General features: G+C 39.9%; 1 protein-coding gene across 1 annotated transcript in view; it reads right to left on the bottom strand.

Moving 5' to 3' along the window:
* The window catches only part of CDH23 (cadherin related 23), a 1,475,307-nt gene that overhangs the window by 710,367 nt on the left and 741,324 nt on the right, over positions 1-23,616 (bottom strand). Inside the window, exon 12 of the mRNA XM_030204991.1 lies at positions 1,282-1,346. Coding sequence (XP_030060851.1) covers positions 1,282-1,346 — 65 coding nt within the window. The remainder of the gene's footprint in view (positions 1-1,281; positions 1,347-23,616) is intronic.

The following is a 23,616-nucleotide window of genomic DNA, read 5'->3' as shown; positions in this document are numbered from 1 at the left end:
AGAGAAGCAATAACAAAGAGAGAAGGCCCCTAAGAATTAAGGGAGGCACAAGGAGTATAGCAGCAACAGGTATTGAGACGAAAAGAACCACAATGTATGATACGTGATCATAAAGATTTTCATAATGGGAACAGGTAGGGCTTAGAGTCACTGTGACAGATTAACAGAGGAGGGTGTCAGGAGTGACAGTTCAACAAGGAAAGTCAGACTCTCAGATGGTGCTAGAGTCAATGAGGAGTCAGATTCATAAGCACTGCTGAGGCCCCACAGAAGGAAAGGCAAGAAAACAATCAATATTTTGGGAAGTGTTAGTGGTGTTTTCGAAAAAGTGAGTCAATAGGAAACAGACATTTCAAAGATTGCAAACTACAACATCTCTAGGAATGCCAATGTAAATGGAGACTATCTATTGTGAGTACTGTGGTATATATAATAATAATAATACATTATTAATTACCATAACATAAATAAGTATATCTAGATATACAGATATAGGGGTATGTTTGCTAAGATGCGTTAGCGTTTCTAACACGCCTGTAAAGTTAAGGCATGTTAAACGCTAACGTGCCTATACATTTCTATGGGCGCATTAGTGTTTAATGCGTGTAAACCATTTATGTGCGTTAAAAACGCTAACACACCTATAGCACACCTTAGTAAACATAGGCGATAGAGAGATAACTATAATATATATTTATCAAGTCTGATTCATATCAGACCAGTGGTTATACAGTTTTAAGCAATTAAATTTTCCACTATGCAATTTCTATAGGAAAATTATCCCCTTTGCCCTTTCTCCCTGCCCCCAAAATTTTATTTCATAACACATAAATATATTTCCACTTCTCTGTGTAGATATCAAGTTTCATTCAGAATGGCCCAGTTGTTCCACAGATGTAATCACTTGTATTCTTCCCTCCCTGAACTATGGTAAACTTGTGAGAAAATCATTCACTTTGCTACTCCTCACTGCAAATCTCTTCAAATCATTGCCAAACATTGAAAACCATGGAATGCACATCTAACCAAGACCCTACCTATATATGAATTTAGGTGAACTTAGGTCAAGCCATTTTGTGTGTGTGTGGGGGGGGGGGGGGGGGGGAGGAGACACACACAACCAATCTCAAGCAGACATTGCATGCCATAATAAGTTTATCTTCATATAAACTCAAGGCTTTAAAGAAAAGAAAAAACTTGAATCAGAATAATAATTTCAAACAAAAGCAAACAGATATCCAGTGGCCATTTTCCCACAGAAGACAGCTCTATGACATTTACCTGTCGGGGTCATCGCTAAAGAAATAATTCACTTTTCCAAATGTGCCAACATCATTGTCTGTTGCCTGAAAAAAGAAACAAGAAGAACACATGGTTATTAAACCACAAGGAAAGGATAAGCCACTGGACTGGCTGATAAGCACATACTGTATATCTACATCAGTGTAACCAACTGTGAACTTGGTTGCTTATATGTTTGAATGTTAACTAATGGCAAAGTTGTGTTTCGGGAGGATAACAGTGTATAGGTTTTACAGGCAGCCAAACAGATGTCTAGGTCCGTGTGTAAAAGTTATTAACAGTGGTTTATAAAAGCTAGGTGAGCTCTAAGCCTTTAAAAAATTACATGTAGCATCATATAGAACAGAAAGGGCCATTTTAGAAATCCATATATTTAAAAATAAGTGTTGGTACAAGAGGAATATATATATATATATACATACATACATACATCCCTCTTGTAGCAGCATATAGATAAGTTTATGTACCACCACTTGTGTATGTATGTTGTGGATTTGGGAAATTTTGTATGAGCAAGGGCATTTAATAAAGTAGCCATCCTTTAAATCCCTAAGTGATATCAAATATATGTATATGTACCATCTTTTCTGAAACCCCTATTTATATCTAGATGCTGATTTACTCATATAAATCCAGTCTGTATACGTATAAATGGTTTCTAAAGTTAACTCCAAATTATTTGAGGCAAGACTGAAACATTTAAAAAGAAATAAAATGAATTTGAATTAGGAAAAACATTCTGTTGTTGCTTGAGTTTTCAGATCATCACTCGAATGTATTTTGAAAACATTAAATGAGCAGGTGGAAGGTTTCAGTCAATGATTCGATCTGACTGTCTGAAAGTTCCAGCTCCTTATCTCTAGAACAAAGATGTGTGTGTGTGTGTGTGTGCAAGTGAACATCAAACTGTTACTGTGCACAGGAAGACGGAGATGCTTATTTTAATCAACAAAGCAAATTGATCCCAATTTTATCACACATCTTTAGAGACCGCTGTGTGTCTCTGCTTGGAAGAACAAAGTGTTGATTTTCACATTCCGAGTTAAGCCAAGAGCTATTCAACATTTGATTCACATACTAGATTTATCCTAAAGCTGCTCAGAGAAATACCATATTTTAAAGGAACATTCAAGACTTAGCCACAGTAGAAGAGTGGATAGGCTGTTCTACTTTGGGCAGCCAAGGAAACATTTTACTATTACTTTAGAGGATATCTGTTTTCAGATAATTGGTAAAATGTGGTAAACTCATTGCCTCATCCTCTCATCCCAACACAGCGCGGACAATCCCACAAGTATCAACACCCCAGACTACACCCTTCCTATATCAGACAGCATGAAAATCCTCGGCATTACAATAGACCGCAACTTAACACTAGAGAGCCAAGCGGCATCCACAACAAAGAAAATGTTCCACTCAATGTGGAAACTCAAATGCCTGAAACAATTCTTCCCGAGGGAAATATTCCGCAACCTGATACAATCAATGGCGCTAAGCCACGTAGACTACTGCAATGGAATTTATGCAGGATGCAAAGAACAAACCTTAAAGGAACTCCAGACCGCTCAAAACACAGCAGCTCGGCTTATATTTGGAAAACACGATTTGAAAGCGCAAAACCCCTCTGTGAAAAACTGCACTGGCTCCCAATCAAAGAACACATTGCCTTCAAAATCTGCACCCTGGTCCACAAGATTATCTACAGTGAAGCCCCGGGATGCATGACAGACTTGATCGACCTACCAACTAGAAACACATCAGAATCAACACGATCATATCTAAACCTGCATTACCCAAGCTGCAAAGGACTTAAATACAAATCAACTTACGCATCCAGCTTTTCCTACATAAGCACACAACTATGGAACACATTGCCAAAAGCCTTGAAATCGATGTAGGACCACCTAAACTTCCAGAAATCACTAAAAACTAACCTGTTCAAAAAGGCATACCCCACTGATCCAACACAACAAAGCTAAAGTACATAATGGACAAAACGCAACTCTTCCGAAGTACGTTTCCCTAATGTGGCTATGCCACATGAACTTCATCTTACCACAACATCACTTTGTATTGGTTCTCACCGGAGTCTGCAAACGCCTCTCCGGTACTATGTAAGCCACATTGAGCCTACAAATAGGTGGGAAAATGTGGGATACAAATGTGACAAATAAATAAATAAAAACATTATCAGTTCCCATACTTTTCAATAAATCAAATGACTGTAGGGCTAGAATGAGCTACATCCTCATTCATACGCCTTCATTTTTGCCACCACTACAGTATAGCCTGTAGGGTCAGAGTGAAGCCGAAGTGGGAGGGTGACAAGGTATTAGCACGTCACTTCACCAATCATGTGGAAAACTTTGACAAGCAACTAAACATGCCTATCCATTTAACACTTCTCCTAAATCCCATGACTGATGATGTCAGCAGCTCAACAGGAAACTGAAAGAAAGCATAAGCAGAGAACCATTTTTTTCTCCTGCATTCAGAGAGAGAAAGTCTGAGAGAAAAGGTGCTAGCCTCTGTGGAAGTCAAGACTTATAAAAATAAAAAGAGAGAGAGAGAGAAGCAGTAGTAGCACTGTGTCTCTCTCAGTGCCACAGAAAACGGACTTTTCTTTTGAAAATCTCCCAGGCTTTCTCACTGTGGGTCTAGCACCAGACAGGAGTATAATGAGGGAGAAAAATAAAATCAGGTCAGGACAAAAAGGCAGCGGGCTTTGATCCTAGCAACTTGGGTTCAATTCCCACTGCAGCTCTTTGAGACCTTGGGCAAGTCACTTAACCCTCCATTGCCCCAGGTAGGAAAACTTAGATTGTGAGCTGTCTAGGGACAGCGAAAGTACCTTCATATAATGTGTACTGCACTTCATATGTTAGTAGCACTATAGTAGTAAAGAGGCACATGTAGTTATTGTTTTTTTCTCAGTGTCAGAAAAAAATGTTTTCTAACCTTTCTTAATCTTTGTGTATCAAGACAGTCTGCATAATCAAGTCAGAGAGAAAAAGAACCTAAACAGTACAGCCAAAGCAGATAGGCAGAGGAAGAAACACAGTCATCTACTATTACTTATGCCACCTCCCCTCCTCCCCCCCGATACTGAACCTGCAGCAGTTTTTTTTTTTATTTCTTTATTTATAATTTTAAATTATTACACTTTCAAGGATAAACCTTGTACAGCAATTCAGGTAGAAATCAATATCATATTATTCCAAGGAATTCACATAATCTAATTATCAATGAAAATATTTAACAGAATGGAATAATAAAAGAAAACAATAAAATATAGAATTATAATAATTACAACCTTTCTTAGACCCCAATTAAAGGCAAAGGGGGAGTAAAGGAATTTAGAGAAGATTATATAGAGGCAAATAACAAAATGATAATTCAGGCTACTTTTCTCCAGTAGTTTCATTTCACTTGTTTCATTTCTACAAACGATTTTAGTTGTTCCGGTGTGAAAAAGATGTACTTAGTTTGTCCCAATTTCACCACACACTTGCATGGGTAAGCAAGAAAGAAAGAAGCCCCTATATCTATAGTCTTTTGTTTTAATGTCAGAAATAATTTCCTTTTTTGTTGTGTAGCTTTGGTGATATCAGGGTAAATCCATATTTTGGAACCATAGAAATGAGCATTCGTATTTCTGAAATAAAGCTTTAAAATAGCATTGTAGTCTTGTTCAAATACCAGGGATATGATCATTGTGACTCTGTTAACTATAATGTCTGAAGATTGTTCCAATATGTCAGAAATATTTTGTAAATTTGGATTGGCTTCTTCAGAGCCTTGCACTCCTTCTCTTTCTCTACTCTTAGGAATATAATATATTTTATTTAGCGGGGGTATACCCTCTGGGGAAAAATGAAGAATTTCTGTCAGGTATTTCTTGAAAGTGTCAAGTAGGGTTAGCCCCGCTACCAATGGAAAATTTAAGAGTCGGAGATTAAGGCGCCGATTAAAATTTTCAATTTGTTCAATTTTCTGCCTCATATTTGTTGAATCTTTCACCATTGTATTTTTAAAGGCATTCAATACTTCAACCTCTTTCTGTATCGATTTTACTTGAGTAGTTATATCCTCTTTAACGGAGTCTACAGTCTCTTTTAGTTCCATAAACTTAGTATTTAAAGTTAGTACATCACCTGAAGTCTTCTGAATCGTTGTGGTGATTTGGTCCAACATCAGCTTCAACGTTTGCAGAGTCACCTCCGAAGTTTGTGCCATATGGAATGAATTCCCCATGGGTCCACGAGTCGCTGTTTGTGCTCCTGGGTCCTCAGTGGAAACTCCTTTCGGCCCGCCTTCCGGGTCGTCGGGGTTTCCCACCAGGGCCACTTTCGACATCGGGCTAGGAGGGACGAGTGAAAGCGATGGTGGTGATAGGGAGATTTCCTCTCCCGGTGAGGTTTCCGCTTCTCCGGCTATCCCCACAACGGGATCCTCTCTCCGAGTCCTGGAGGTACCGGGGAAAAAACGTTCCAGCGAAGTTTGACCCGTTGAGGGAGTTGAGGTAGGTGGAGGCACTACCCTCAACACTCCTTTACGTTTATGGGGCATTGTAGAACAGGAAAAAAGAAATTACTCGGCTCAACTCTCATAGAGCGTTTTCATATCCACCCGGTGCAGCGGCCATCTTAGTTACTCCCCCTTGTGGCTGCAGCAGTTTTAAATGATGACCACCAAAGGTTAAAACAAATCCAGATATTCAGTGGCATATCTGGACTCAGCACTGACTTGTTGTGCTATCCGATTAGCAATGATAGTCAGACCATAACTGGACAGCTATCTGGATAAAGTTAGGACAGCCTTTTTGCATTTTTGCTGTCCTAGCTTTTACCTGGAGGGTGGTCTGGATATTACCACCAACCAGATAAATACCGGCTCTACCCAAGCTCCACCCAAAGAGCACCCTGGCACCATCTGCTGCTGAATATACCCCTCACTGGCATTTATCCAGGTAGCAGCCACTGGGTAAGTGCCTTAAAACATCAACCTCATTATTTCTAAAGCACTGCCAGGCATAAACAATGCTATACAAAAGTACATATAAGAGACAATCACAGCTCCAGTCTTTTCTTTTATACTGCCTGCAAGCCTGAAAGCTACCAAAGTGTACATTCAGGTACAGTAGGTATATTTCTATCCCTATGGGGCTCACAATCTAAGGGGTCATTTTACAAAAGAATGCTGAAAAATGATTTGTGGTAGTGCAGGCGTGGGTTTTGGGTGGCGCCGATCCGTTTTTTAGCGCACCTGTAAAAAAGGCCTCTTTTTTTGCTGAAAATCGATGTGTGGCAAAATCAAAATTGCCGTGCATCCATTTTGGGTCTGAGACCTTACCGCCAGCCATTGACCTAGTGGTTAAGAATCTGGGTGCTAATGACCTATGTGCATCACGTGCGTAGCAGATGCACACCAAAACTGAAATTACCGCAAGGGCCATGCAGTAACCGGGTGGTAAATCCAATTTGACGCACGTTCAGCTTGGTAAAAGGGCCCCTCAGTTTGTACCCAAGGCAATGGAGGGTTAAGTGACTTTCTTGGATCAGAAGGAGATGCAGTGGTACTTGAACTGGGCTCCCCTGGTTCTCAGCCTGCTACTCCAACCATTAGACTACTGCTCTGTTCCTCTACTTACAACCTAGTCTGACTGAATCACAATGTTTGGATAAGGTAGATGTGAAAATGTGGTAGAAGCAGAGGAAGGAAGGTTTGATGCCCCTGAGAGATTTAAGACCAGCAATGGCACTAGTGGAGAGTAGCTGAGAGGATGGTCTCCAATCCCCTGTAGTCTGAAAAGAGAATCTTTACAGGAGAATGCCAACAGCTGCAACTTCCAGAAATAAATGTGAAAGGCTAGTTGTCCGCTCCCATCTCCCAGAGAAGCAAAAGAAGGTTGAAACAGCATGATGGGTGGTGGGTACAGGAGACCAGCAGAAGGGAAAGCCTTTGACTACAGAGTTATAGGAGGAGGCACACCTTGTATTCCTGCTAATGAGTGTTCACAGAATATTTTGGAAGCTACAGAATCTGATGAATCATCATGTAAGAGATTTCCAGAATCCTTAGATATTTAATTTTTTTTATAGCTGAGGAAATCTATTTATTAGCAACAGTGGCGTAGCTACGTGGGGCCAAAGGAGCCTGGGCCCCCCAAAAAACATTTGCTCTGGGCCCCTGTTTTGGCTGGCGGGGTCCCCAACCCTCACAGTTGAAGCCTTCATCCAGCGCTGGATTGGGGACCCCTGACAGCCAAGATATGTTAACAGCAACGGCAGTGAGTGGGGAGGAGCAAGGTGGCGAGGCGGAGGATGGGGGCAGCGGACCAAAATTTTCCCCCCACCACCAGCTTGGGCTCTGACCCCCTCCCACCTCGAGGTCTGGCTACACCCCTGATTAGCAAATTAAGCACCAGTAAAGACACAGGAGGTTTTATACTAAAGATTAGTGCATGTGATCAGCAGAGGGTCCATAGAAGTAAAATGGGCCCTGTGGCAGATAACATAAGCTAATCTTCAGTAAAAGACTCGCATAGGAAGTAATATTGTAAGAGAGGGAATCCAAAGAACACCCAACAGGAACCAAAATCAAAAAAGGACAAGGGAGCCTTCAAGAATAGGGGGTGTCAAATCAGTACTTTATTAATAGACCTGACGCAGTCTGTGTTTCAGCAAGATCACCTGTGTCAGGGGTCTTGTGCAGAAACAATCATCAATGATATGTCAGTCAATCAGTAAAGGGATACAATCTTGCAACAAGGAAACTGCCGCTCTATATAAGCTTCTTTCAAATGGCAAAATGCCACTGTGGCAGGCCTGTTAATAAATTTGATGCCCCCTATTCTTGAAGGCTCCTTGTGCTTTTTTGACTTTAGAGCAAAAGCACCGTAAATTAGGCATGGATCCACTGTATTCAATAACAGTATGCATAAATTATAGGAACTCCTTATATCCACCGATGTCTCTCCTATGGCTGTGCCACCTTGCTGGAGCCACGTGTAAAATTTACGCATGGATTCCCATGACTAAAAATGCACGCATAAGAGTTAATTAATGCCAATTAATGCCAACAATTAATCATTAGCAGTTGTCACCAATGCCCCCCCAAAACTTATAGAAATCTTTAACACATTTAAAAGTTTGCTGTGGATCCTCAGAAGCTTGGCTAGCTGAATGCATATAACTTTTTCAGTTGCATACACTGCTTTTTCGTCATTTGATCCAATTTTTAAAGAGTTATATGTATAATATGCTACTTAGCTTTCAAAATGTCAATCTCAGAGACTCTACCAACAGGGCCAAGTTTTGATAACTTCATCAGGGTAGAGGTCTAAATCACATTGCTGTAATACTTCTTTCAACGTATAACTCTTTAAAAACGGGATCAAATGACGACAGAGCAGCATATGCAATTGAAAGTTCTGGGGCCCTTTTACAAAGGCATGTGGGTGTGTGTTTTTGGCACATGCCGGATCCCTATTGTACTGTGTCTGGGAAAAAAGGAATTATTTCAATGGGCCGGACAATGGACGTGTGGCAAAATGAAAACCAGCGAGCGCCCATTTTCAGCCTGAGACCTTACCACCACCCATTGACTTAGCGGTAAGGACTCACACGCTACCCAGGTGGTAAGAATCAATGCGTGCCAACTGCCGTTTACTGCTGGGTAAGCACCCTGCGGTAGAAAATAGAAAATATTTTCTACCGTGTGTTTTTCTCATGCACCAAATTCATAATTACTGCCTGTGGCACGTGGTAGCCGGATGGTAATGCTGATTTGGCACCGTGCCTTTGTAAAGGGCCCCTGTATGCACTCAGCTAGCCAAGCTTCTGAGGATCCACACCAAAATGTTAAAATGTGTTAAAGATTTCTACAAGTTTTGGGGGGGCATTAGTAACAACTGCTAAGTAGTATGTAGATGCTGGGATAGTGTCTTAATTGGTCATTAAAACTCAATTATCATCGCTAATTGGTTTGTCACAATTAAATTGTGCACGCAATTTTAAGCGCCATTTATACAATTTGTAGGAATGTGCACTTTTCTGCATTGAGTAATTTTATAAGAAGAATATATAATTGAAAATGACTTCATAAAATGACCACCAAATATGTTATTGGATTTTATGTTACCTCAAACCAGGATGAAATCTCTCTGATTCAAGTTCAGATAAAACTGATTTGCATGTTCTAACTCATTAAGAATCCTTCACTACATTCAGTTTTATTTATATCCTTACATCCTCCTAGCTCTTACTTTCACAAATGTTTAAGGTTTTGCATTCCACTTAATCCCCTAGTCACACGCTCTTCCTTTCCTACGGGGGCTCCCCATAAGGGGATTAAAGAGGCTTGACGAGGCAGGAGGAGGAACAGGGGCTTACTGCTATTAATACTGAAAAGCAGCAGGATGCGTGGCTTTCATGGACTCCAGGGCTCACACAGAACTGTATTTATGGTATCTTTGGTACTACTAATAAAATAATCTCTCTTAAACCTTTCATTTGGGGCAAGAGAGATCAAGCCTTAAGTGGTAAAACCTTGTAACCTGAAATCAGTAGCCCTAGAAGCTGTAGTCTGCAGACTACAGGTCATCTGGAGTGAAAAAACCTGATAAGTGTGAAACAGAGTTAAGCCTTTAAAATGAGGAATAACTAGAAAATAAAGGAATGAATAGTAAGAAAGCAGTTCCTGTAACCTGCTGCCTTTTCTGAAACAATGAACTTTTCAGCTTTAATTGCTGCATAATCTGGCCATCCAAGGAGTTTTAACTTTAGTAGCAGTCACACCACAGCCATGTAATAAAGCGCATTGAGAGCTAGTACTCAGAGTAATTTGGTTCTTTGGGTACCCTATGATTCTGTGAAAGTTGTTGATTTTTTTTTTTAGTGAGTCCTGAGTTGTGAAAATATTGGGGATCAGTCCTCCTGGATTATTCTTACATGCTTACATATATGCTTACATGCATGCAGAAGGAAAAATGCAAAGTACTGGACAGTCAACAGGTATGCATGTTTGTCCGAGTCTGATTTTCTTATCTTTGGGTCACACAAACCTTCCAATTGAGAGTCTTTCTACTGAATAAAACAAGGCACCCTGTAAAAAAGCTTTCTGGATCTATATGACTTCTGATAAACCTCTAACCAAAATCACTTCAGTTTATTGACACAGATTTGCTTCACGCAAGCTGTTACTGCAGAGTAAATATAAAGGCTGATGCACAGGATTGTTCTTTCTTAGAAGATCACAGTAGAATAGTTGTCAGGTGATGTGAGCATTGGATACCATTGGTCCTAACCAGTAATTAAACAAAAAGTTATTTTACAGGTAAACAGTCAGTGAAAACATGATTAGCAAGTCAGAGCAGCTACCTACAGCTTATGAGATATACAACTATCAAGTCTGAGTTTTGCTCTCACCCATTTTATCAGGAAAGAAAAATTTCTTCACCAATGTGTCAATCTAGAGTATACAGAAAATACAACAGCAAAAGTAGGTCCACAAAGAACTAATCCTTTGGAACACAAGCATGTATGTGGATGCCCACAAAATTAACTTTGTTAGGATCTTGTTTGATCTCCTGGCAGGTCTGAAAATAACATAGAAGAGTTATTGGAAGGGAATGGGGTGACCCAAGATGGTAGCCAAGTCAGACATGAGCGCCTTATCTTTTCCAGGAGGGTGATCTGGAGTGTTGGTTCTCCTGCACTATGGGAAAAAGGAAGGGGAAGACACAGCCTCACCCCTCAGGGGTCAGTCAACCCCCATAACGCCATGGTAACTATCCAGGCCGTTGATTGGTCCCCTAATAATAAACACTGCACACCCCAGCATGTCCAAAGGCAGTTAAATCTTCACTAGCCTAACAATACACAGATTAAATATAAACAGAACTATGGTACAATGGGCAAGTTCCCTTACTCCTGAAATAGCAAGGTCTTTAGTATAGATTTAAACTCCTTCAGGTCTTGTACAGATCAAATTTTATCAGGGAGAGCATTCCACAATTGTGGACCTTTCATATAAAAAATAGAATTTCTGTATTGATTATAATGATCATAAAGGTTGATGAACATGTAATGAAGAAGCAATAACAAAATAAATCTCAATACTCAATACTTTAAAAACCAGTAGTAATACTGTAAATCAAATTCAATATTCTTCTGGTAACCAATGAGGAGCAATGAGTGAAGGAATGCATGTTCGAACTTAGAAAGTCCTCTAATTACTTGTGCAGCAACATTCTGTGCTGATTGAAGAGATTGTAAAAATCTTTTAGGAACCCCCATCATTAGACTATTGCAATAATCAAAGTGTGGGATAATAATACGTTGAACTACCATTAGAAAATTTCCTAGCGTTAAAATTTCTTTTAAGCATCTAATCATTTGAAGTATCAAAAAATTTGCCCCAATTATCTTACATCAGATCCTGCATAGTAAGTGCCTGATCTAATATTACCCCTAATGATTTTACTTTTTGAACAAATTATATCTCCACATATCCAACTGTGCAAGACTTAGGAAAAGATGGAATTGAATGACAGTTTTGTTTTGTTTATATTCAGTTTTAACCGATTGGTTTGCAGCCATTGCTTTAGCACATCTAAAGTGAAAATTAAAAAATCTATTGCCTTCAAGTAAGGTTGCTCAACTTTAAAAATATACTGAATATCATCAGCATAGATTCTGCAATCAACTCCAAGAGTCCCCAGCAAAACACACAATGGTTTCAAAAAGATGTTAAAAAGAGTTGCCGGGAATGCTGATCCCTGTGGTACTCCAGAATAAATGTCCATAAATGTAGAACAATCATTACCATTAACGACATTAAACAGTAGATACAAAAAGATTCAAACTAACTATACACAATACCACCTATCCCTATTGTGTTTAATTGTAATAGAATGTTGTGGTTTATAGTGTCAAAGGCAGCAGATATGTCTAAAGACAAAAGCATAAAGTTAGTTCCTTTACCAAATTCAGCATGTAATGCTTTGGAATAACTTCTTTGTTTTTTGGTTTGTTTGGGGTTTTTTTTTCGGGGGGGGGGGGGGGGGGGGGGGGGGGGGTGATCCCAAACAACTTAATTTTTGATTGGGGAGAACCATTGAAAGATTCATCTTCTTTACCATCTAGCTCATTCCAGATATGATTGCTTTTCTAATCTCTTCCTTTAAAGGCAGGCTTCAGCCTGATTCTGTTTCTTCTGATATTGATTTACCTTTGTTTTGTTTAGCCACAGGCATTTCCATCTGTCTGACTTGTTCTCCATGATACACAGAAAAAAAAAAAAAAAGAAGAACCCCCAAAAGAGTAAACAAAACAAAAAGACAAAGAAATGGGGGAAGACCAATCAGATTCCAACATAAGAGCAAACCTTTAGTAAAATATACAGTAGATATATAGACTCGATACAGTTCTGTGTTTTGGCACTAAAATACGCTTGCCTACATTATCCCAAACAAGCTTGAGTTCAATGTGGCTTACAATAAACAGTATAGGATACGTAACAGCTTGCTATTTTAGGTGGTAACGAGTTCCACCATTTGGGTCCTAGGTATGTGAACTGTTTTGTAGATCACTTTTTTGCAATTTGGGAGATGTAGTCTGAGATAGTCTCTCGTGTCATATTTAGTGTTTGTTTGAGGTAAGTTTATTAATGGTACCATCCAGTCTGGAGCTATGCCATTTAAGATTTTAAAGATAAAGACACATAATTTGAAGATAATTCTTGCTTTGATGGGAAGCCAGTGTAATTGATTAATAAAGGGGAGGGACTTTCAAAATGAGAGATTTTGTATATGAACCTGGCTGCAGTGTTTTGAGCTGTTTGGAGTTTATTCAACAGGTACTCCTTACATTGGTGATGACCATGAGTTTAGTTTTGTCTTTATTTAGTTTTAGTTTGAATTCTGAGGGCCAGGCTTCCATCAAATTTAGGTCAAGTTTTGCCTTTTGTAAGATATCTTGGATGTTCTTTTTGAAGAATATATATATACTGTATATATATGGTAACATTGTCAGCATACAGTGGGGGAAATAAGTATTTGATCCCTTGCTGATTTTGTAAGTTTGCCCACTGACAAAGACATGAGCAGCCCATAATTGAAGGGTAGGTTATTGGTAACAGTGAGAGATAGCACATCACAAATTAAATCCGGAAAATCACATTGTGGAAAGTATATGAATTTATTTGCATTCTGCAGAGGGAAATAAGTATTTGATCCCCCACCAACCAGTAAGAGATCTGGCCCCTACAGACCAGGTAGATGCTCCAAATCAACTCGTTACCTGCATGACAGACAGCTGTCGGCAATGGTCACCTGTATGAAAGACACCTGTCCACAGACTCAGTGAATCAGTCAAACTCTAACCTCTACAAAATGGCCAAGAGCAAGGAGCTGTCTAAGGATGTCAGGGACAAGATCATACACCTGCACAAGGCTGGAATGGGCTACAAAACCATCAGTAAGACGCTGGGCGAGAAGGAGACAACTGTTGGTGCCATAGTAAGAAAATGGAAGAAGTACAAAATGACTGTCAATCGACAAAGATCTGGGGCTCCACGCAAAATCTCACCTCGTGGGGTATCCTTGATCATGAGGAAGGTTAGAAATCAGCCTAGAACTACAAGGGGGGAACTTGTCAATGATCTCAAGGCAGCTGGGACCACTGTCACCACGAAAACCATTGGTAACACATTACGACATAACGGATTGCAATCCTGCAGTGCCCGCAAGGTCCCCCTGCTCCGGAAGGCACATGTGACGGCCCGTCTGAAGTTTGCCAGTGAACACCTGGATGATGCCGAGAGTGATTGGGAGAAGGTGCTGTGGTCAGATGAGACAAAAATTGAGCTCTTTGGCATGAACTCAACTCGCCGTGTTTGGAGGAAGAGAAATGCTGCCTATGACCCAAAGAACACCGTCCCCACTGTCAAGCATGGAGGTGGAAATGTTATGTTTTGGGGGTGTTTCTCTGCTAAGGGCACAGGACTACTTCACCGCATCAATGGGAGAATGGATGGGGCCATGTACCATACAATTCTGAGTGACAACCTCCTTCCCTCCGCCAGGGCCTTAAAAATGGGTCGTGGCTGGGTCTTCCAGCACGACAATGACCCAAAACATACAGCCAAGGCAACAAAGGAGTGGCTCAGGAAGAAGCACATTAGGGTCATGGAGTGGCCTAGCCAGTCACCAGACCTTAATCCCATTGAAAACTTATGGAGGGAGCTGAAGATGCGAGTTGCCAAGCGACAGCCCAGAACTCTTAATGATTTAGAGATGATCTGCAAAGAGGAGTGGACCAAAATTCCTCCTGACATGTGTGCAAACCTCATCATCAACTACAGAAGACGTCTGACCGCTGTGCTTGCCAACAAGGGTTTTGCCACCAAGTATTAGGTCTTGTTTGCCAGAGGGATTAAATACTTATTTCCCTCTGCAGAATGCAAATAAATTCATATACTTTCCACAATGTGATTTTCCGGATTTAATTTGTGATGTGCTATCTCTCACTGTTACCAATAACCTACCCTTCAATTATGGGCTGCTCATGTCTTTGTCAGTGGGCAAACTTACAAAATCAGCAAGGGATCAAATACTTATTTCCCCCACTGTATATGAGTGTTTTGAAACCTGCTGTTTCTAGCTTGTTACCTAGTGGTGACATCATTAAATTAAATAGTATGGGCGATAGTGGAGATCCCTGAGGAATGCCACAGTCCACTGTCCGGTGACTAAGGTGGGAATATGGTTCCCTTCATTTTCACTTTGTAAGATCTTGATTTCAGAAATCCTTGGAACTATTTGTGGACTGTGCCACATATACCAAAATTGTCTAGTGTGTTTAACAGGCTACTATGATCTACTACATCGAATGTGCTAGACATGTCAAACTGCTTTATTAAGATCTCAGACCCTATGCTAATTTCTTTCCTGAAATTAAATACTAGAGTAGTAAGGACAGTTTTTTGTGCTATAGATTGATTAAACCAAGGTGAAATCTTCTGGATCAGTTTGGATGTAGATTTAAAGGGAGCTATTTTATTTAAGACATTTTCACATAGGTCATCCCATTTAATTATGAAATTGTTATTGTCTGCTGGAGGACAAGTGTTTATTTAATTACGAAGTTTTAAAGATTCACATAATATCTGTGTGTATACATGCACATTCCCCTGGATTCTATATTGTGTAACAAATCTGTCATATTCTGGGTTTGCGCATGCAATTTTATTACTTAACATGCCAAAAAGCGCCAATAATTGGCACTTAACAAGCAATTATTGATACTAATTGGCATTAAAATTTACAAAGTAGGTGCAGTTTACAGAATACGCTGATTTTTCAGGCGCCATATATAGAATCTAGTCCATTATGCTCTAGTTTTCAAGGGTTACACTACTTAACTTTGTTAGTTAAAAAGTTCTGCTACTTTAATTGTTTTTTTTTTTTTTGTATACTTTGGTAGATGGTGATATATTGGCAATCGTTTTATTAGATTGCTGAATTTTTATTTTGAATTGTCCATTAAATTGGTGTGTTGTTATTATTCTTTAAGTAATATATATTTGTGTATGATTACTTTTTACTTATTTGTGTGCTATTAGTTTTATGGTTTTAACATGTGGAACTAATTTACATTGTGCATTACTGTATATATAATTTTTATGTACATATTTATCTACATTTTCATTGTTTATAAAAAAAATTGTCATTTCCCTTTTTTTATTGAGATATATGATACACTTTTTTATTGTGATATATGACAAACCACTTTGGGCTTACTGCCGCTTAGTAAAAGGGGCCCTAATTTTCTCCCTTGATCTATATGGCTTCCATACTATTCTTCTCCCCTTCCCTTCTGCCTGGCAATCCCCATGTTTCCCTAATGTTTCGTTCTTGCTCCCTACTTTCTGTAAGACCTCAGAGATCTTCAGCTTATTATCTCCCTCCTCTTCCCACCCAACAGGTACATAGAAACATAATACACAAAGTACAGAGACCAGTAGCCAAGACAAGAGAGTGCACACAGTTTATACACACATTTTTGGTTTTGTGTATTTTTCTGTATTTCTCTTGTTGGTCATCAATAAAATGTTTGATCTTAACTTATTGGACATTCTGGGGTCCTTATACTAAGGTGTGCTGAAAAATGGCCTACTGTTGTGTAGGCGTGTGCAGATCCATTTATCTGCATGCCTTCAAAAAATTCCTTTTTAAAATTTTTGCTGAAAACGAACATGCAGCATTGGTTAGCTATTTTTCTGCACTGTTGCGCTATGGTGTTAGCATTATGGGCTTTAGCACCCAGGTTTTGAGCATAAGCTACAAACTCTTGAAACTGATTTGCGATACTTTTCAGTGGACCAACATAAGATATATCCATATGTCATCTAACATTATGTGTGAATACACCCATATATGATAAACTGAATGAAGAAACTTTAGTTCATCATTTTTCCTTTTCTTAGAAAGAAAATCTAAAAATAAATAAATATTTCCTTATATTTCTCGAAGAATTAGCAACCCTAAGCCATGCATTACTGTAGAGGGCATGTCCAGTAGACTCCCCCAATTTTTTTTTTTTTGAAGATTCACAGAATGTCATATGGAGATTACACTCTGAAAAGAAATAACGAGGACAGGAGACAGTTAAATAATGAATACAAAAAAGGTCTTCTACCAATGTTGCAAGTTGCAGAAAGTCATTTTTTGAAATACAGGTCACACCTGCCCCTTGACGCTGATTTGTGTACTCCACTGTCAACATGTTAACTCCTCCAGAATATGGCCATGTCTAAAGGAAACGGGTTTTTCAAAATGGAATCTATACAGAAGGAGAAAAGGCAATGGTGTCTAAAATGCTACCCACAAGAAAACCAGAGAAAAATTAATGCTATTTACCATTAAGAGGGAAACAAAGAGCTAACATTTCCTGGGGCTGGGGAACCCTGAATCAAAAGCAAAGGAAGCAGACAAGTACCATCAGACCGACAAATAGTCTGTCTTATTAATTCTATGGAGAAACTGTGCACTGCATTCCTTTCACATGTATAATTAAACTGTATAATTGACAAATACAATTTATTAAAAACTACATTTCCTTCTAATTAACTGGTACTGCCCAGTATATTTCACTCTAAAAGGAATTTCATTTAGCACAGAAAATGCAATTTAACTACAAAACAGATTGGGAAGTAATAGGACTTGGAGAAGAAAAGTTCAGCGTATCAGAGAATCCATCACCACAGAGTTACAATGCAGAAGTAAACATAATACTAATCTTCAATTTTACAGAAAATGAGTATAGTGTGATTCTAGGAGCTGTTGCTGGTTCTGAGGAAAACTGGAATTTTAGGAAGTCATGAGGCTTTCTAAAGCAGTGTTTCTTAAGCCAGTACTGGAGTACTCCACAGCCATTCTGGTTTTCAGGATATCCACAATAAATATATATGGGGTAGATTTGCATGTACTGCCTTCATTGTATGTAAAACTATCTCATGCACACTCATTGTGGTCTACCAGTGTAGTTTGGGGTGTGCATGGTATTGCAGGTGCTAATGCTGCATTTGTCTCCCTTCCCCCACTGCTAATATGATTTTCTTTTTCTTTGCCCTCCACGCCATCCCCAAGTAAGCAGGCAAACCACCTATGATTGTGAATATCCTGCGAACTAGATTGGCTAGGGGTACAGGACTGGCTTGAGGAACACTTCTCATGAAATGGTTTTCAGACCTGTCCTGGGGTCCAGCACCCAGAATGGAATGTTGCTACTAATTGGGTTTCTGCCAGGATTGGCCACTGCTGGAAGCAAAATTTATTTAGTGCTGAATAATCACTCTATCCCAGGGGTTCTCGACCCAGTCCTTGGGACACACCTACCCAGTCAGGTTTTTAGGATCCCCACAATGAATATACATGAGATAAATTTGTGACAATGGAGGAAGGGCATGCACATCTGTTTCATGCATATTCATTATGGGGATCCTGAAAACCTGACTGGCTAGATGTGTCCCAAGGACTGGGTCAAGAACCCCTAGGACAGAGTAATTATTCAGCACTAAATAAATTTTGCCTAAAGATTTAGAAGCTGCAGTAGCAGTCCTAAATCAGACCCATCAACCTCCTTTCAAGATTGTTTATTAAAAAAAAATAATTCACACCAGTCACCCTTCTACTACTACTACTACTACTATTTAGCATTTCTATAGCGCTACAAGGCATACGCAGCGCTGCACAAACATAGAAGAAAGACAGTCCCTGCTCAAAGAGCTTACAATCTAATAGACAAAAAATAAATAAAGTAAGCAAATCAAATTGATTAATGTGAACGGGAAGGAAGAGAGGAGGGTAGGTGGAGGCGAGAGGTTACAAGTGGTTATGAGTCAAAAGCAATGTTAAAGAGGTGGGCTTTCAGTCTAGATTTAAAGGTGGCTAAGGATGGGGCAAGACGTAGGGGCTCAGGAAGTTTATTCCAGGAGTAGGGTGCAGCGAGACAGAAGGCGCGAAGTCTGGAGTTGGCAGTAGTGGAGAAGGGAACAGATAAGAAGGATTTATCCATGGAGCGGAGTGCACGGGAAGGGGTGTAGGGAAGGACCAGTGTGGAGAGATACTGGGGAGCAGCAGAGTGAATACATTTATAGGTTAGTAGAAGAAGTTTGAACAGGATGCGAAAACGGATAGGGAGCCAGTGAAGGGTTTTGAGGAGAGGGGTAGTATGAGTAAAGCGACCCTGGCGGAAGATGAGACGAGCAGCAGAGTTTTAAACTGACTGGAGAGGGGAGAGGTGACTAAGTGGGAGGCCAGCAAGAAGCAGATTGCAGTAGTCTAAACGAGAGGTGACAAGGGTGTGGATGAGGGTTTTGGTAGAGTGCTCGGAAAGAAAGGCGGATTTTGCGGATGTTGTAAAGAAAGAAACGACAGGTTTTGGCGGTCTGCTGGATATGAGCAGAGAAGGAGAGAGAAGAGTCAAAGATGACCCCAAGGTTTCGAGCTGAGGAGACAGGGAGAATGAGAGAGCCATCAACAGAAATAGAAAACGGGGGGAGCGGGGAGGTGGGTTTGGGGGGGAAAATGAGAAGCTCGGTTTTGGTCATATTTAATTTCAGGTGGCGTTGAGACATCCAGGCAGCAATGTCAGACAAGCACGCTGAAACTTTGGTTTGGATGCAAGGTGAGATATCAGGGGTAGAAAGGTAGATTTGGGAGTCATCAGCATAGAGATGGTAGGAAAAGCCATGGGATGAGATTAATGAACCAAGGGAAGAAGTGTAGATAGAAAAGAGGAGGGGACCAAGAACAGAGCCCTGAGGTACGCCGACAGGCAGAGGGATAGAAGTAGAAGAGGATCCACCAGAGTGAACACTAAAGGTGCGGAGGGAGAGGTAGGAAGAGAACCTCTTCATTCCCACATTTCTGATGCTCAATTTAAAAACAGGCCTACCTGTCTTCACTCCTGCCCTTCCATTGGTCACAAAAGTCGTAGCCATGGTCCTATCTTTGTTCTCTCTTGATGCTCATTTAAAAAAAATTATCATTCTGCCAGCCCCTTCTCCCAGCTGTTGGAATGTTAAAAAAACAAAACAAAAAAAACCTTAGGACAGTGCCTCAGGATGGAGGGATGGCTGGAGAATCTCCCCTCTAATCAAAAAGGAGAGTAGAGGCTGGCCAAAGGACAATCCAACACAGGAGGTGGTGCTTAAAAGACATTTTATTTCAGGATTTGGGCATCCCCGACCATATTATCGAAATGAAAGATGGACGTCCATCTTGTTTCAATAATATGAGTTTCCCTGCTCCTTCGCTGGAAATTTTGCGAGGACGTCCTCAGCAAAAGTTGGGCGTCCCTTTCGATTATGCCCCTCCACGTGATTTCTGCCACAGAAAATGCAAGTTGACGCTGAGCAACTAATTTTTCATGACACCTTCTTTCCATGTCCTATGAATCATTTATTTCCACCAGCCCCACAGGATTCAATACGGATAATCCCAGCAGCATGAAACCAATAAAGTACACCACATATGCCACTTCATATTAAAAAATGATAGCTGAATAGAAAGTAATACAGAAGAAGAAAAATATAAAAAACACAATATTTTTGTGCATGTTTCTAGCACTCAGGCTGGAACTAATTAAGGTCCTTTTAAGAAGAGAGCTATAAGGATTCGTAAGGAATCGAGGAAGAATACAGTAGTAAAGATCTGAATTCCACTGTTCAGATTGGACCAAAACACATGCATTCCCATGAGACAAATGTCCACTTCAGCACATACATTCATGCTGGCTATATGTAGTGTATTTTTTCTAATGAAAAAGGTGCCAGTACTCAAATGCCAGGCCACCCTTCAGGGGTGGGGTGATCACTGAGGGACCCACTCCACAATAGCCAGGCCCCCTGCAACCAGTCACAGAATCTATGAAAAGGCAGAATTGGTGTGTAGAGCCTGAGCTCTTCCATTAAAACTTGGGAACCATGGGTCAATTTTAGTAAACAATGAAAAAGGTGCCGGTACCCAGTACCCCCTCAAAAAAGCCCTGACTATAAGTTTGATTGCTAATAGACAGGCTTCAAGTGTGCTAAACTATATTTATATTTAGCTCTTATGCGTCTATATATCTACTGATAACGTGACTCTCTCCCCTTATTTTGTGGTCTAAAGAAAGCTTATACTTTTTCTTCTATTGTTTCATATTAATATGTGAACTAACTCAGTAACCAATTTGATAGCCTGTATTGCCTATTCAAGTATTTGTGCTTGTAATAATAGATTGTTAATAAATAAAGCAAATTAAAAAAAGCCCTGACTATATGTAGAGGATGACCGATTACATGACTGCCCAATGGAGAGATGAAAGTTCTTCACTGAAACACCAGAACAGGACCCGACAAGAGGTGTGTTTCGGCGGACATAGCTGCCTGTACTCCTTTTTTGGCCTCCTTTGGATTTCTGTAGAGGTTATTTTCCTGTTTCGCTGTGGACATTTGCTGACAATATGTGACATACCTCCATGCACACAACGTTTTTTCTGTTGTCCTATTAAAATGGTTACGGAAATGCATGCTGCTGGGATCCTCAGCTCCTAAGTACAGAACAGGTAGTTTTACCCACCATGCTAGGAGTGCAAAGCTTTTTCAGCAAGGCTTTTCACACAGGAAAAGCTTTGAAAATTGCACTTTACAATTTTTGGATAGTTAATTTGTTGGTTTACTAAAATATATAATAAATAGAAACAGAGAAACATAAAACATGACAGCAGATAAGGGCTAAATGGCTCATCCAGTCTGCCCATCCTCAGTAACCACTAACTTCTCCTTTTCCTAAGGGATCCCATATGCCTGTCCCACACTATTTAAAATTCTGGTCAGTCCTCATTTCCACAACCTCCACCGGGAGGCCATTCCACACATCCACCAACCTTTCCATGAAAGAGTATTTTCTTAGATTCCTTCTATGCCTATTTCCTCTTAACTTCATTCTATGCCCTCTCAGAGGTTTCCTTCATTTGAAAAAGGCTCTCCTCCTGTACATTAATGTCACTGATGTATTTAAATGTCTCTATCATATCCCCTCTCTCCCGCCTGCCTCTCTTCCAGCGTATACATGTTGAGGTTCATAAGCCGCCCTCTGGACAGAATCCATCCTGTTTATATCTTTCTGTGGGTGCGATCTCCAGAATTGCACAAAGTACTCTAAATAGGGCCTCACCAGAGACTTATACAAATAGAATCAATCAAGTTTTTTCCAAGACCTATATAGTCAAAATCTGTACTCCTGAAAAGAAACTCTAATTACCCTGGGAAAGATGTCACGTTCACTGTGTTATCTGTGCCGGGAAGGAAGATTTGTAGATGGCTAACGTTGGATTCTAATGAATATATTAAATATTCATGAATATCAGGCTATATACATGGACACCAAGTTGTATTTTAAATTGTGGGGAAGCATACAAAAATAGTGTTTTGAAGCTCCCCTACACAGTTCTCCCTTTCTGCATTTCTGTTTGTTGATTTGCACAGATTTCTAAATTAGGTGAAGTCCAAAGCTACAAATGCTTCTGCAAATTTCAGCACTGATCCACGTTCCATAAAAATGAATCTGATGCCAAGTGTGACAGCTGATATAGAACTGCTTTGTTTCCCGAGAACCTGATGAAACTATGATGTATATCTTGGCCTTGCGGAGAGCTGTTCATGAGAAGCATATGGAAATGCCCTTTCTTGGCTTCTCCTCTACTACTGCTGCTGGCAGAGATCATACAAAATGAGAGGGAGGAGGGCCTTGAAAATAGCAGGCCAAGGTCAAAGGAGGAAAAGAATATGTGTGACAAGGAAAGCAAAGGAGAAGTGGGAGAAAAGAAAAATGATAGCAAGATATGCTTTCTTTCTTTTCTATAAGCCCAGAAAAATGTCAAAATGGATAAACTTAGAACTGCTTAATGTGCAAGCTATGTAGTACCTCTTGTTGATTAAAAAAAATCTCTCTAAAATGGCATGCTTATAGTGCACAAGTTTTAATTGTCGAAAGAACAAATTTTGTCTTCTGACAGTTTGTATTTGTACCAGTCGTGACAGTTCAGTATTTCTGTTAAATAGCATCTGAGTGACTAACGCGTCGTGTTCATTACAGGTAAATCAAATAGGAAGGACTAGAGAAGAATCTTGCAGGAGAGAATTAAAAACACAGGGTAATTACAAAAGTGCCATTGGTGAGCAGCTTTTATGTAATGTAAAAGTCTTCTTGATCTGAACATAACAGCAATGCCATCTCTTACCCTCTGTAAAGCCTCATGCACTCTTAAATCTTTTGTTTCAAATACCCCTATACTACTGTCCAAGAGTTCCTGGGACTCTTTACTTCTCATGGTGCTTTTCCACTCTCCTGCACTGCCATCCTGCTTTCCCATAAGCTTTTGGACCTGGCAGGCATCTATCACAGCCGCTGGACAGCTACTCCAGAACATTGTTTATTGGATGATGTTACTGATATCATTGAGGGCACCCGAGTTTCTGGTTTGTTTTTACATAAAGTTTCACTGATTGGTAAATGCTGTATTCCTTTGCAATGGATACATGAAGTACCACCAACACTTACCCAGTGGCGTAATCAGATCTATGAGTTATTATGTATGGAGCACTTGTCAGTGGACTCTAGGTGCAATAAAAAGAAAAAGAAATTCCTCCGTATCTGGTCCCTGTATATTAATACCTTATCCCCATGGGCTCATTCAGCTATTTTGAACACCTTAACATTATAAATTGTGTATTTGTAGTGATCATCGTAAACAGTTGTTATCT

Source organism: Microcaecilia unicolor, chromosome 5, assembly GCF_901765095.1.
Source record: "Microcaecilia unicolor chromosome 5, aMicUni1.1, whole genome shotgun sequence".
NCBI classification, from domain to species: domain Eukaryota; kingdom Metazoa; phylum Chordata; class Amphibia; order Gymnophiona; family Siphonopidae; genus Microcaecilia; species Microcaecilia unicolor.
The sequence above is the reverse complement of the archived record's forward strand: the minus strand, read 5'-3'. Positions and strand labels throughout refer to the sequence as shown.